This window comes from Procambarus clarkii, chromosome 19, assembly GCF_040958095.1.
Source record: "Procambarus clarkii isolate CNS0578487 chromosome 19, FALCON_Pclarkii_2.0, whole genome shotgun sequence".
Lineage (NCBI taxonomy): Eukaryota > Metazoa > Arthropoda > Malacostraca > Decapoda > Cambaridae > Procambarus > Procambarus clarkii.
In genome coordinates, this window is record NC_091168.1 from 2820977 (window position 1) to 2836026 (window position 15050).

The 15050-nt window shown below is 44.6% G+C and overlaps 1 protein-coding gene across 1 annotated transcript; it reads right to left on the reverse strand.

Annotated features, from left to right (window-relative positions):
- Window positions 1-6578: 6578 nt before the first annotated feature.
- LOC138366538 (A-kinase anchor protein 5-like) lies at window positions 6579-12345 on the reverse strand. Its single transcript, XM_069327571.1, has 3 exons — window positions 12096-12345; window positions 7081-7634; window positions 6579-6647 (listed from the first exon to the last, which is right to left on the reverse strand). Exons 1-3 carry the CDS (start codon window positions 12343-12345, stop codon window positions 6579-6581), a joined length of 873 nt encoding a protein of 290 aa, XP_069183672.1.
- Between the last annotated feature and the right edge of the window lie 2705 nt (window positions 12346-15050).

A 15050-nucleotide genomic window follows, 5' to 3' on the forward strand; every position in this document is an offset into this window, starting at 1 on the left:
TTTGATGTGGCGCTATGAACTGGAATTCGAATTCCCAAGAACAGCCGTCGTATCAAAAGATCACATCAACATTCAATCGTCTAAAGCAGAACATGGGTGGAAAAGAATGGTTGAAGGGTTGGCATCAAAGATCGTTTTCTATAAAATAAACAATTTATTAATAACAAGAGACTAAACTACTACAACATCGAGTTTACATTACGTTAATGTCCATCCAGAGGCACTATAACAAACAGCTAAAGAGCAACCCATGATGTGCGGCTGCACACTGAACTAATCTGAACACAGGTGTGCCTACTGACGACGCAATATTGCTAATCAAAAAAAAAATTCACAGACTAAGTTACACCACAGAGAGTAATTCGTTACGTTATTGTCTATCAAGTGGCAATTGCAACACAGCTATTCAACAGCCCCTCGCACTGCGGGCTGATTACATGAACTAACTGAACAATGATGGATGCCCACTGATGACACAAGCTTGCAATCAATATTGTCACGGCTTCACGGTGAACAGATACTATAATCACAATCTTACGGGTCCTCCAATCTTACAGGAGAGACCGTAACTAGGCGGGTAGTCCAACAGTGACCTCCCCTATCACAACCTAATGTGAACACTCTGCAACTCCCTGCAAGAAGTTGCACTGTAAACAGTAAAGAAAGCCAGGCAAGGTAAGATTCTGAGACACAGCTCCAGTAATCCCTAAATTACTTTACTCTCGTCACCAGACGATAAACAAAAGAAATGCCTTAATCAATTACAAAATTGATTATGTGATTAATTACGTTAATTGACTGATCACAGCAGTCAGCAACAAAGTACTACATTAATCACAAACACATGTCTCTCTTAGACAACAACATGATGGTACTCTACATTAATCATTAACACTTGTCTCTCTTAGACAACAACATGATGGTACTCTACATTAATCATTAACACTTGTCTCTCTTAACACAAGTTTTTTTTTTTATTTTTTTTTTATTTTTACATGCAAGCATGCAAAGTAAAGACAATAAATACAATAAAATATCAGAGAAAACAAAAACAAAATACAGAAGCTACCGGCCAGAAGGACCGACAGCACAGGACAATAATGAGCAAGAATGGAGGAACGCATGAGAAATACAGCATACATCAAGACAAATTAAAAAACAATAATAATAACAAACAAGCAAATAAAAAACTTAGGAACAATATAAAACAAAACAAACGAACACCGGCCAGAAGGACCGACAACAAAACACAACATAATTTATAAAATGAAACATAACACAAGACAATGCACACACAAACAAATCATATATATAAACAAAAAGGAAAATTAAAAAGAAAACACAATACAACATGGTAATACATAGTAATACACGAAGAGAATACACACACTGCAAAACACCGGCCCCTCCACAAAGGGAGAGGCACGGGCACAGAAGACAAATATTATGCACAGTAGGGCAAGCAAAACGCCAGAGGGGCACACAACACAACATATAGGGTAAAAAAAAACAAAATGAAAAACAGGGAATCAGCGGACATACTTGCCCGGGAACAAGACCCGTGGGAATCGCACATTGAACGCCTCCCAACGTAACCACCCCCAAGGGTCTCGTTCACCCACCGGGGACGCCATGTCATCCGGAACCCTAGCTACAAACACCCGCAAGCAGGGGACCCAAATGGTATCACTTCTGACGCGAGTAACTGCCACAATCCCCCACATCATGGGAACTCCCCCACCATGAAATTCCCCCGGTTCGTCATTCAGCAGTAACTCAGCAATCGCCGACCAGTGACTCGGTGGCATCACCGACGCCGGCAACACGTCCCCCAGGTCCCCAACACACACCCTTACAGGAAGGGGCCGGGCATAGGACACCACCACCGGGGCACCAGCGGCCACAGGCACACCACCAGACGACTGCAGGGAACCAGAGCGGCGCGCATCCTTCCTTAATGTCACAACCAGGCCACGCCCAGCACCAGCAACCACACCATCCTTGGGAGCAGGAGCCACCACCTCCCACTGCGGAGAGTCCCCAGGCGGAGAAGGAACGGAAGGCACCTCCGAGACCCGGGCACCAGCATCAGCAGGCACATGAACCTCAGCCACCACCAACCGTGGAGACAGCGACACACCCGGTTCCACACCGTCAGCTCCCAAGGACCCACAATCACTGAATTCCCCAACATCGGCCCAGGCAGACGACGAACGCCTGGAACGCTTGGGCTCCGGCCGGAGATGTCAGAGCCGGAAGCGGACCCAGAAACACGGGTCCCACCAGCTGGACGAACCGACGCCCGACGCAGAACGGCAGCAGCCTCTACCACAGGGGGAACCGGCCCACACACAGCAGGAGGCTCCGCAGCCACCCCAGCACCCAGCACATCCGGGACCCGAGGCGAGAACACAGGGCCAGGCGCAGCAGCCAAAGACGAGGGAGAAGACGGCGGCGCGTCACAATGATCACCAGGAAGGCCTTCAAGGGCAGCGGAGACAGTGACAGGAGCATGTAGACCATCCGATGGCACTGCAAGACCCGGAGGAGAGTCTGTAACAACCGGAGGAACGTCCGGCGATGTATGGGGAGCCGCATCGCTAACTGAACACTCACCACTTCATCCCCGGAGACCTCCTCCAGAGGGAGCGGTGGGAAATCCTCTTCCCGGAACAAGTTGACTGGAGCAACCGGATCCGCAGTGCATCCGGCAGCCTGATGCCCCAACATGCCACACCGGAAACAAGTACGGGGCTGCCAGGCATAATACACCCGCACGTAGTACCCTAAAAGTTGGACAGAGGATGGAATGTCCGACCTCAGGCGTATCCTGAGGGTACGAATGTTCGTCTTCAACCCCGCATATTTTCCAGAAGACAGCTTGTGCATCCTCACACTGACGACGGAGCCAAATCTCTGGAAGAAACGCCGGAGAAGGGACTCAAGGAATTCCATGGGGGCCCTATGGACGCTCACATATGTCACGGCACCACTCCGATCAGATATGGCCATAGAACCAGTGCCATCCAACAACTTCAAGGTACGGCCCTCGTACCGCCGGAGAAATCCACGGTACGCCTGCTCACCCACAAACTTGATGATCACCCGGCGAGCAGTCACCAGCTCAACCCCGTAGACCTCCTCGATCGGGACATGTAGCACGTCACACATGACCTGCTCAACGAGAGGATACCCTGCACGGCAGGTAAACTCCAACCCCACGGAGTTTACCCTCTCGACAGCAGGAAGATGGCCGCTCATTGTAAAAGCGCCACGTCAACACCAGGCAGGGAAACGTATCTCAACAAGCTCAACACTGTTCTCCATTAACAGCTCTCTCACTCATCAATAAATGTGCACCCCTTATAAAGTTAATTCCCATTTATTAACTCACTGAATCCTCAAGTCCTCAACACATCTTAAGGAATACAAAGTAACCCCAGGTTACATAGGTCACACTTACAGTGACATACATAACAACATAAATGCACAGCCCACATACGGTTGCAGCTTCTGCAACACGTTAATTACTGTACCCACACAGTAATGACACACGGTTAGGCAACAACAAAAGTATACCCACATTACCACCCCTTCTAATCTTGCAACAGTTGCAAGGGACTACTGTGAGCAATCACTATTACTTCAGCAAGACAATTTACGTTAATATAAAACACCGTCGCTACGCGGACAGCTGGCACTAATTCTCTTAATTAGGCAATTAACCAATCAATTGCTTGCTCTCATTAAGTACTGTGAATTCCCCTGAATAATCAAAGGGACTCCTTAAATCCTCAACACAAATCCTAGGGGCAGTAATATTACGTATACCAACAACAACACTGCCCAAACCTACAACATAATGATGCCATCAGCATACCCCACATGCTAATGACATCATTAGGCAATCAGTCAGCAATCACATCGACTGACTCACCACACAACACAGTACATACATATACATGTAAATAAAACACATGGAAATGGCATTCATATAATCAATGAAAATTATATCACCAGATAAATTAGACATAATTATACAGACCTCAGGGTATCCACTGACAACCCTGCAACACTGGCCTGCCTACCTCTGCAATGATATATTTAACATGCGGCAACATGGCATTAATCTAGACTGAATGAATATATAGAATCGACAGAACTGGATCACTTATATGGTAAATCTCTACACTAACCGGTTACATACTCGAGTCAATCTACACACAACATATATCTATATACATCTACAAGTGTGGTACCGTGTACAACATCCATCTCCAGGTACATCACAACCAGTCACCTGGACATCAGTATAGACAGCTGTCTCTCAGCTGCTTCCCTCGCCTGGCAGGCGCTATGGGACAACACAGCTATTACCGAAATTAACAACAGTCCTGAGACACTGTAACAATGATTATAGTACTCACGCTTTCCACTCTCATTTCATTCATTTCCCCGGTCACTACCTCACTGGCTGAAGAACATCTAGCTCACTCCACGTGCGTCGACTAAGTGTGGCCTTAGGGTGTCCAGGGCAGGTGGCCAAGCATGGCCCAAGGGGGTGGCCAAGGCATGTGGCCACCGCGTGGCCCTAAGGAGTAACCACGGGGTAAGTGCGTGGCATCACAGCGCCCCACCCGGGCTGAGGTAGCGCGGGGGTAGCGCGGGGCAGCGTGGGGCTGGCGCAGGGCTGGCGCGGCACAGGGTGGCGCGCACATGGGGCTCAGGCTGGCTGGCTAGCACCCACACCCACAACATACCAGAGCATGCCTCGCTCATACACTGGGGGTGACAATTGCCGGCGTCACCACATAGCCCACACAGCAAGGTGGAATTCAAAGTCCAACAGGGGCCTGTAATATCACCACAATTACCCTAAGAGGCCCTGACCTTATTCCACCAATTGTCCATTAACATAGACAGGATACTCGGACCCGATGTGAGGAACCAATCTGATGCCCCATGAGGCCTGCCAGCTGCCTCATGGGTGAACACTGTAAACTGTCTCTTAGATTTTCACTTGTTCCTTTCGTACTCCTTGGCCCCATTTCACGCAAATTGGGCCTTGACACAACCCATGATGTCAGGAGTGCCATGCACGATGAGTAATAAGGATGACACAGCGATTAACGGTGGTGGAGGTGGCAGCCGCCGCCTCCACCTAGAGTCACCTTCTCCCCAGCTCGCCGCCCAGCTCAGACTGATGATTTGGTGGGCTAGGGAAACTCAAAATGCCCGTATCTCCCCCCTACCTTGTCTTGACCAATCAGCACAAAGCCGGCACAACCCTATGGTGCCGCTTCCAAGTACAGCTGTTCGCGCCAAAACTCACCTAGAGGCGGAGGTGCCTAGACCAATCACAGACGCCCTCAACATGAGTAGTCCCGTGACGTTACAAGAAGGAGGAGGCCTAGGACAGTGGTGCCTTGTCTCACGTGGTGGGGGAGGCGACATTCACCCCTCTCTCCCCTCCCCCTCGAAACCGTTAAGAGTCAAGTACCCTCTCATACCAAACTCACTCTCAAACATCATTTTCCCAAAAAACAGGAAAAATTCTGTAACTCTCTCTACAGAGCAATCACAGACCTCTGGCTATACTTAAAAGATGGTCCTTAACAAAAGCTTTCATCCAACACCACACAAGTGCATGTAGTTTGAAAACTTCTTGTCTAGAATCCCTAGAGCGACTCTAGCCTTATCTAGAAAACTAGAAAAACTAGCTGAGGGAACATTCATTCCCTCACAAGCAGAGGCTAGTCCACCGGGCCACAATACATTGTCCAGGAACAACACTGGAGCACCAGTAGAGCAGGAGCTAGTCCACCGGGCCACAATACATTGTCCAGGAACAACACTGCAGCACCAGTAGAGCAGGAGCTAGTCCACCGGCCCACAATACATTGTCCAGGAACAACACTGGAGCACCAGTAGAGCAGGAGCTAGTCCACCGGCCCACAATACATTGTCCAGGAACAACACTGGAGCACCAGTAGAGCAGGAGCTAGTCCACCGGCTCACAATACATTGTCCAGGAACAACACTGCAGCACCAGTAGAGCAGAGGCTAGTCCACCGGCTCACAATACATTGTCCAGGAACAACACTGGAGCACCAGTAGAGCAGGAGCTAGTCCACCGGGGCCACAAAGCATTGTCCAGGAACAACACTGGAGCACCAGTAAAGCAGGAGCTAGTCCACCGGCTCACAATACATTGTCCAGGAACAACACTGGAGCACCAGTAGAGCAGGAGCTAGTCCACCGGGCCACAATACATTGTCCAGGAACAACACTGGAGCACCAGTAGAGCAGGAGCTAGTCCACCGGCTCACAATACATTGTCCAGGAACAACACTGGAGCACCAGCAGAGCAGGAACTAGTCCACCGGGGCCACAATACATTGTCCAGGAACAACACTGGAGCACCAGTAGAGCAGGAGCTAGTCCACCGGCTCACAATACATTGGTCTGGCGTTCGAATCCCGGGTTTGGTGAGACGTTTGTCAACGTTTTACTTATAATATGAGCGGATGCCTCTGTCCATCAGGCCTTGGTGGATAGATACGTGATGGTGAGCTAACTCATGTGAGCTGCGTTCTGGGGACGATGAGCCACTGACAACGGCCACCTTGGTACACCGGACGGGCTGCCTATCCCACACAACACCAAATACCAAAGGGACACAATGTTAGAACATGAGCACGAGGGATATTAAAGACTGACTTTTGTAAGAGGCGAGGCAACGTTTGTTTACATACAGAGACTCAGTCACGTGTGTATAAATACCATGATAACACTTTCCTGGGAGTGACCAGCTGCCTCTTGTGGGTCAATAGTAGCTGCCTCGTGTGGGTCAATAGTAGCTGCCTCTTGTGGGTCAATAGTAGCTGCCTCGTGTGGGTCAATAGTAGCTGCCTCGTGTGGGTCAATAGTAGCTGCCTCGTGTGGGTCAATAGTAGCTGCCTCATGTGGGCCAATAGTAGCTGCCTCATATGGGTCTATAGTAGCTGCCTCATGTGGGTCAATAGTAGCTGCCTCATGTGGGCCAATAGTAGCTGCCTCATGTCGGTCAATAGTAGCTGCCTCATGTGGGTCAATAGTAGGTGCCTCGTGTGGGTCAATAGTAGCTGCCTTGTGTGGGTCAAGAGAAGCTGCCTCGTGTGGGTCCATAGTAGCTGCCTCGTATCGATCAATAGTAGCTGCAACTTGTGGGTCAATAGTAGCTGCCACGTGTGGGTCAATAGTAGCTGCCTCGTGTGGGTCAATAGTAGCTGCCTCGTGTCGATCAATAGTAGCTGCCTTATGTGGGTCAATAGTAGCTGCCTCGTGTGGGTCAATATTAGCTGCCTCGTGTGAGTCAATATTAGCTGCATCTTGTGGGTCAATAGTAGCTGCCTCTTGTAGGTCAATACTAGCTGCCTCGTGTGGGTCAATAGTAGCTGCCACGTGTAGGTCAATAGTAGCTGCCACGTGTAGATCAATAGTAGCTGCCTCTTGTTGGTCAATAGTAACAGCCTTATGTGGGTCAATAGTAACAGCCTCATGTGGGTCAATAGTAGCTGCCTCGTGTGGGTCAATACTAGCTGCCTCGTGTTGATCAATAGTATCTGCCTCGTGTCGATCAATAGTAGCTGCCTCTTGTGGGTCAATAGTAGCTGTCTCGTGTGGGTCAATACTAGCTGCCTCGTGTGGGTCAATAGTAGCTGCCTCGTGTCGATCAATAGTAGCTGCCTCATGTGGGTCAATAGTAGCTGCCTCGTGTGGGCCAATATTAGCTGCCTCTTGTGGATCAATAGTAGCTGCCTCTTGTGGGTCAATAGTAGCTGCCTCGTGTGAGTCAATAGTAGCTGCCTCGTGTGGGTCAATAGTAGCTGCCTCGTGTGGGTCAATAGAAGCTGCCTCACGTGGGTCTATAGTAGCTACCTCATGTGGTTCTATAGTAGCTGCCTCATGTGGGTCAATAGTAGATGCCTCATGTGGGTCAATAGTAGCTGCCTCATGTGGGTCAATAGTAGGTGCCTCGTGTGGGCCAATAGTAGCTGCCTTGTGGCAGCTACTATTCGGTCAGGTGAAGTCACAGTGAGAGGTTGTGTTAACCGGAGCTCCTGAGTGTTGTTATATTATCATAGCAATATGGAAGTTGTAGTGAAGGACCTGGTGACTCTAGTGGGAGCCCTGAGGACAGAGTTGGACTCTCTGCGGGAGGAGGTGCGTCAGCTTAAAAAACAACGAGAAGTAACGAAGGAGGAGACCAGCAGTAAAGGGACCTCGTCTTGGAGAGTTGCGAAAGACAGGGGCCTTAAGAAGACTTTGATAAAGCCGCCTTCAAACGCCATAGCAACTTCAAATTCATTTGACGTTTTGGAGGACGAGTGCTGTGGAGAGACTGTGGATCGCGCAAAAGGGAAAGCAACGAAGAGAAAGGAAGCGCAGGCCCCTCAGAAAGTAAAGGAAGTACCTAAGCAAACATTAGTTGTGGGAGATTCCCAGATAAGGTATTTGGATAGAACGTTTTGTGCTAGAGATAGGGGGAACAGGTTAAGGGTTTGCTATCCCGGAGCTGGCATTGGTGATATTATAAACAACATGAATGATATTATGGCTGGTAATGGGAACAATCCCATTATTTGCATTAGCGTGGGAGGAAATGATGTTGGTCGAGTCAGGAGTGAGGAACTGATTCAGAGGTATAAAACAGCCATAGAGTTAGTTAGGAGCAAGGGAGGAATCCCGATCATATGTGGCATTCTTCCAAGAAAGGGAGTGGGAAATGAATGGATATCGAGGGCACTTGGTGTCAATTGCCGGCTGGAAAGATATTGCAAATCAAATGCAATATCTTTCATAGACAACTGGGAACACTTCTATGGAAGAAATGAAATGTATGCTCGTGATGGGGTGCATCTATCGAGAGCTGGGGTTGTTGCTGTTGCGAACTCGCTAGAAGAAGTGGTTAGAGGTGTTTGTTTGGGTTTAAACTGTTAGTAGATAGAGGTATGGGAATTGATTTGGAGGAAGGAGGTAATAAAAGCATGTGTTTGTGGGAGAAAGGAATTGGCAAAACGATCAGGGAAAGAGAAGGTCCGCAAAATAACAATTCACTTAGGGTATATTACACTAACAGTAGAAGTCTAAGAAATAAAATTAACGAATTAAATGCTCTTGTCTGCACAGAAAAAATAGATATTATTGCACTTACCGAAACGTGGATGAATGTAGAAAATAGAGAACTATTAGCTGAATATCAAATATATGGATTTAAACTATTTCACACAGATAGATATATTAGACGAGGAGGTGGAGTAGCCATATATGTTAGGGACAATTTGAAATGTAGTCTCAAAGAGGGAATCAAAACAGAGCCACACACAGAAACTATTTGGATTGAATTAAACGAAAAAGCTAATAATATTATAATAGGAGTAATATATAGGCCACCAAATTTAGACAGAATGGAAGCAAAGCATCTATGGGATGAAATATCTAGAGCATCTAGATCTAACAGTATTTATGTCATGGGTGACTTTAATTTTAGCGGAATAAACTAGTTGAACAAAACAGGGAATAGTGAAGCAGAAGATTTTCTAGAATTAATTGACGATTGCTTTCTTACGCAACACATTAAGGAACCAACACGGGAAAATAATATTTTAGATTTAGTGTTAACTAACAGGGAAACGCAAATTAATGACATCGAAATAGGGAGTGAGCTAGGGAGCAGTGATCACAAAGAAATCAGATTTAGCATAGAATGGAATAGACCAGTAGGAGAAAATTCTGTTAAAGTGCCAGATTTTCGAAAAGCTGATTTTAATAGCCTAAGAAATTTTTTGGGTCAAATTGATTGGAAAGGCTTGGGTATGGGGTGTGGGCCGGTCTTGGAGCGAGACATGAACCCAGCGATAGGTGACTTAAATGGGGATTTCGATGTGGATTCAATATATAACATATTTAAGAATATTCTAAACAAAGCACAGGAACGTAGTATACCATACAAATTGAATAGATCGTATACTAATGACCCAAAGTGGATAACAAAGAATTTGAAGAACCTTATAGGTAAAAAGAGAGCTTGGTACAAAAGGATTAAAAATGGGGAGGTCACTTTAGAACAGGAATTCGTACAACTGGTTAGAAATGTTAAAAAAGAGATAAGGAAAGCAAAAAGAAACTATGAAGTTCGCATAGCAGGGCAAGCAAAGACAAATCCTAAAGGGTTTTTTCAGTTATATCGTACTAAGACTAGGGAAAGGATAGGTCCATTAAAAACTGAGACAGGTCAAATAACAGATAGTGATGAAGAGATGAGTAGTATTTTTAATAAATATTTTGTATCTGTATTTACTAAAGAGGAACTTAACAATATGCCTTCAGCCGAACAAGTCTATGTGGGTGGGGACGAGGACAGGTTGACGAGTTTAGCAGTTACCAGGGAGGATGTTCTTAAACAAATAGTAAAACTCAAACCAAACAAATCCCCAGGGCCGGATGAAGTGTTTGCTAGGGTGCTTAAAGAATGCAAAGAGGAGCTTTGTGACCCACTGTCAACCATATTTAATAAATCAATAGAGTCAGGCAGAGTGCCAGAGTTTTGGAAAGTTGCTAATGTGATACCAGTTTTTAAGAAAGGAGATAGATCACTTGCGTCTAACTATCGACCAATTAGCCTAACGTCTATTGTGGGAAAGTTACTCGAATCTATAATAGAAAATAAAATTCGTCTTCATCTTGAAAAACATAAATTAATAATTGAGTCGCAACATGGTTTTATAAATGGCCGTTCATGTTTAACAAATTTGTTATCTTTTTATTCTAGCATTGTTGAGGCAGTTGATAGTGGTAAGGATTGCGATGTTGTATACCTTGACTTTAGCAAAGCTTTTGATACAGTGCCACATGAAAGACTGATTAAAAAAATAGAGTCTCATGGTATTGGGGGTGCTATATTAAGCTGGATTAGGGCATGGCTATACCAAAGGAAACAGAGAGTTAGTATAAATGGAATCAAGTCAGAGTGGGAAAATGTTGTAAGTGGAGTGCCTCAAGGCTCTGTCCTGGGACCTCTGTTGTTTATAATATATATAAATGATTTAGATTCAGGTTTGAGTAGCAACATTTGCAAATTTGCCGATGATACGAAAATCGGTAGGGAAATTAATTCGGAGGAGGACTCACTATCACTTCAAGTTGATCTAGATAGGGTTTTGAAATGGTCAAAGGATTGGCAGATGCAGTTTAATGCTGATAAATGTAAAGTTCTGAGGTTAGGTAATGATGATAGAGTTACAAGATACGAGCTAGATGGTGTTGTGATTGCGAAGTCGGATTGCGAAAGGGATCTGGGAGTTATGATTAGTAAGAATTTAAAACAAAAGGATCAATGCATAAATGTTCGTAATAAGGCAAATCGGACACTTGGATTTATTAATCGCAGCGTTAGTAACAAGACACCTGGTGTGGTTCTCAAGCTATATCTTGCTCTAGTTAGGCCCCATTTAGATTATGCAGTTCAGTTTTGGTCGCCATATTATAGAATGGATATAAATTCACTTGAACGTGTCCAGCGTAGGATGACTAAGTTAATTCCCCAAATTAGAAATCTTTCATATGAAGAAAGATTAACAAAGCTTAAGTTGCATTCACTGGAAAGGCGAAGAGTTAGGGGTGACATGATAGAGGTTTACAAGTGGATGAATGGACATAACCGGGGGGATATTAATAGGGTATTAAAAGTATCAACACAGGACAGAACACGAAACAATGGATATAAATTGGATAAGTTTAGATTTAGGAAAGACTTGGGTAAATACTGGTTCAGTAACAGGGTTGTTGATTTGTGGAACCAATTGCCGCGTAACATTGTGGAGGTGGGGTCCCTCGATTGTTTCAAGCACGGGTTGGACAAGTATATGAGTGGGATTGGGTGGTTATAGAATAGGAGCTGCCTCGTATGGGCCAATAGGCCTTCTGCAGTTACCTTTGTTCTTATGTTCTTATGTTGTGTGGGTCCATAGTAGCTGCCTCGTATCGGTCAATAGTAGCTGCCACTTGTGGGTCAATAGTAGCTGCCTCGTGTGGGTCAATAGAAGCTGCCTCACGTGGGTCTATAGTAGCTGCCTCATGTGGGTCTATAGTAGCTGCCTCATGTGGGTCAATAGTAGCTGCCTCATGTGGGTCAATAGTAGCTGCCTCATGTGGGTCAATAGTAGCTGCCTCGTGAGGGTCAATAGTACCTGCCTCATGTGGGTCAATAGTAGGTGCCTCACGAGGGTCAATAGTAGCTGCCTTGTGTGGGTCCATAGTAGCTGCCTCGTGTGGGTCAATAGTAGCTGCCTTGTGTGGGTCCATAGTAGCTGCCTCGTGTGGGTCAATAGTAGATTCCCAGGTGAGGTATTTAGACAGAACATTTTGTGCCAGAGATAGGGGGAACAGATTAAGGGTTTGCTCTCCGGGAGCTGGAATTGGTGAAATTGTTGGAAACATGAATGATATTATGACGGGAAATGGAAACAAACCCATTATTTGTATTAGTGCAGGGGGTAATGATGTTGGACGAGATTGAAGTGAGGAGCTAATACAGAGATTCAGGACAGCCATTGAATTAGTTAGGAGCAAGGGAGGAATCCCGATCTTATGTGGCATTCTTCCAAGAAAGGGAGTGGGAAATAATTGGATGTCGAGGGCAATTGGTGTCAATTGCCGGCTGGAAAAATATTGCAAATCAAATGCAATATCTTTCATAGACAACTGGGAACACTTCTATGGAAGAAATGAAATGTATGCTCGTGATGGGGTGCATCTATCAAGGGCTGGCGTTGTTGCTGTTGCGAACTCTTTGGAAGAAGTGGTTAGAGGTGTTTGTTTGGGTTTAAACTGTTAGTAGATAGAGGTATGGGAATTGATTTGGAGGAAGGAGGTAATAAAAGTATGTGTTTGTGGGAGAAAGGAATTGGCAAAATGATCAAGGAAAGAGAAAGGCTTCAAAATAACAATTCACTTAGGGTATATTACACTAACAGTAGAAGTCTAAGAAATAAAATTAACGAATTAAATGCTCTTGTCTGCACAGAAAAAATAGATATTATTGCACTTACCGAAACGTGGATGAATGTAGAAAATAGAGAACAATTAGCTGAATATCAAATAAATGGATTTAAACTATTTCACACAGATAGATATATTTGACGAGGAGGTGGAGTAGCCATATATGTTAGGGACAATTTGAAATGTAGTCTCAAAGAGGGAATCAAAACTGAGCCACACACAGAAACTATCTGGATAGAATTAAACGAAAAAGCTAATAATATTATAATAGGAGTTATATATAGGCCACCAAATTTAGACAGAATGGAAGCAAAGCATCTATGGGATGAAATATCTAGGGCATCTATATCTAACAGTATTTATGTCATGGGTGACTTTAATTTTAGTGGAATAAACTGGTTAAACAAAACAGGGAATAGTGAAGCAGAAGATTTTCTATAATTAATTGACGATTGCTTTCTTACGCAACACATTAAGGAGCCAACACGGGAAAATAATATTTTAGATTTAGTGTTAACTAACAGGGAAACACAAATTAATGACATCGAAATAGGGAGTGAGCTAGGGAACAGTGATCACAAAGAAATCAGTGGCTCGGAAAGCTCCTCTTTGCATTCTTTAAGCACCCTGGCAAACACTTCATCCGGCCCTGGGGATTTGTTTGGTTTGAGTTTTACTATTTGTTTAAGAACATCCTCCCTGGTAACTGTTAAACTTGTCAACCTTTCCTCGTCCCCACCCACATAGACTTGTTCGGCTGAAGGCATATTGTTAATTTCCTCTTTAGTAAATTCAGATACAAAATATTTATTAAAAATACTACTCATCTCTTCATCACTGTTATTTAACTTCTCTCAGTTTTTAATGGCCCTATCCTTTCCCTAATTTTAGTTCGATATAACTGAAAAAACCCTTTAGGATTTGTCTTTGCTTGCCCTGCTATGCGAACTTCATATTTTATTTTTGCTTTCCTTGTCTCTTTTTTAACATTTCTAACCAGTTGTACGAATTCCTGTTCTAAAGTGACCTCCCCATTTTTAATCCTTTTGAACCAAGCTCTCTTTTTACCTATAAGGTTCTTCAAATTCTTTGTTATCCACTTTGGGTCATTAGTATTCGATCTATTCAATTTATATGGTATACTACGTTCCTGTGCTTTGTTTAGAATATTCTTAAATAAGTTATATATTGAATCCACATTGTTAGTGTGGGTCAATAGTAGCTCCCTCGTGTGGGTCAATAGTAGCTGCCTCGTGTGAGTCAATAAGAACAAAGGTAACTGCAGAAGGCCTATTGGCCCATACGAGGCAGCTCCTATTCTATAACCACCCAATCCCACTTATATACTTGTCCAACCCGCGCTTGAAACAATCGAGGGACACCACCTCCACCACGTTACGGGGCAATTGGTTCCACAAATCAACAACCCTGTTACTGAACCAGTATTTACCCAAGTCTTTCCTAAATCTGAACTTATCCAATTTATACCCATTGTTTCGTGTTCTGTCTTGTGTTGATATTTTTAATACCCTATTAATATTGACGTTATTGTGACTCATTGTGACTCGTTATTGTGACTCATCGCCTGCACCCTATTAATATCCCTCCAGTTATGTCCATTCATCCACTTGTAAACCTCTATCATGTCACCCCTAACTCTTCGCCTTTCCAGTGAATGCAGCTTAAGCTTTGTTAATCTTTCTTCATATGAAAGATTTCTAATTTGAGGAATTAACTTAGTCATCCTACGTTGGACACGTTCAAGTGAATTTATATCCATTCTATAATACGGCGACCAAAACTGAACTGCATAATCTAAATGGGGCATAACCAGAGCAAGATATAGCTTAAGAACCACACCAGGTGTCTTGTTACTAACGCTTCGATTAATAAATCCCAGTGTCCTATTCGCATTATTACGAACATTCATGCATTGATCCTTTTGTTTTAAATTCTTACTAATCGTAACTCCCAGATCCCTTTCGCAATCCGACTTCCCAATCTCAACA

Bases quoted from the DNA above. Each gene is read 5' to 3' on its own strand.
- LOC138366538 (XM_069327571.1), bottom strand. From the start codon at position 12,345: ATGGACCCACACAAGGCAGCTACTATTGACCCACACGAGGCAGCTACT. The intron at 7,635-12,095 runs GTGAGGCAGCTT...TTGACCCACAAG, and splicing joins GGCAGCTACTATAGACCCAC to AGGCAGCTACTATTGATCGA. The intron at 6,648-7,080 runs GCAGCTACTATT...TGTGTGGGATAG, and splicing joins CTACTATTGACCCACATGAG to GCAGCCCGTCCGGTGTACCA.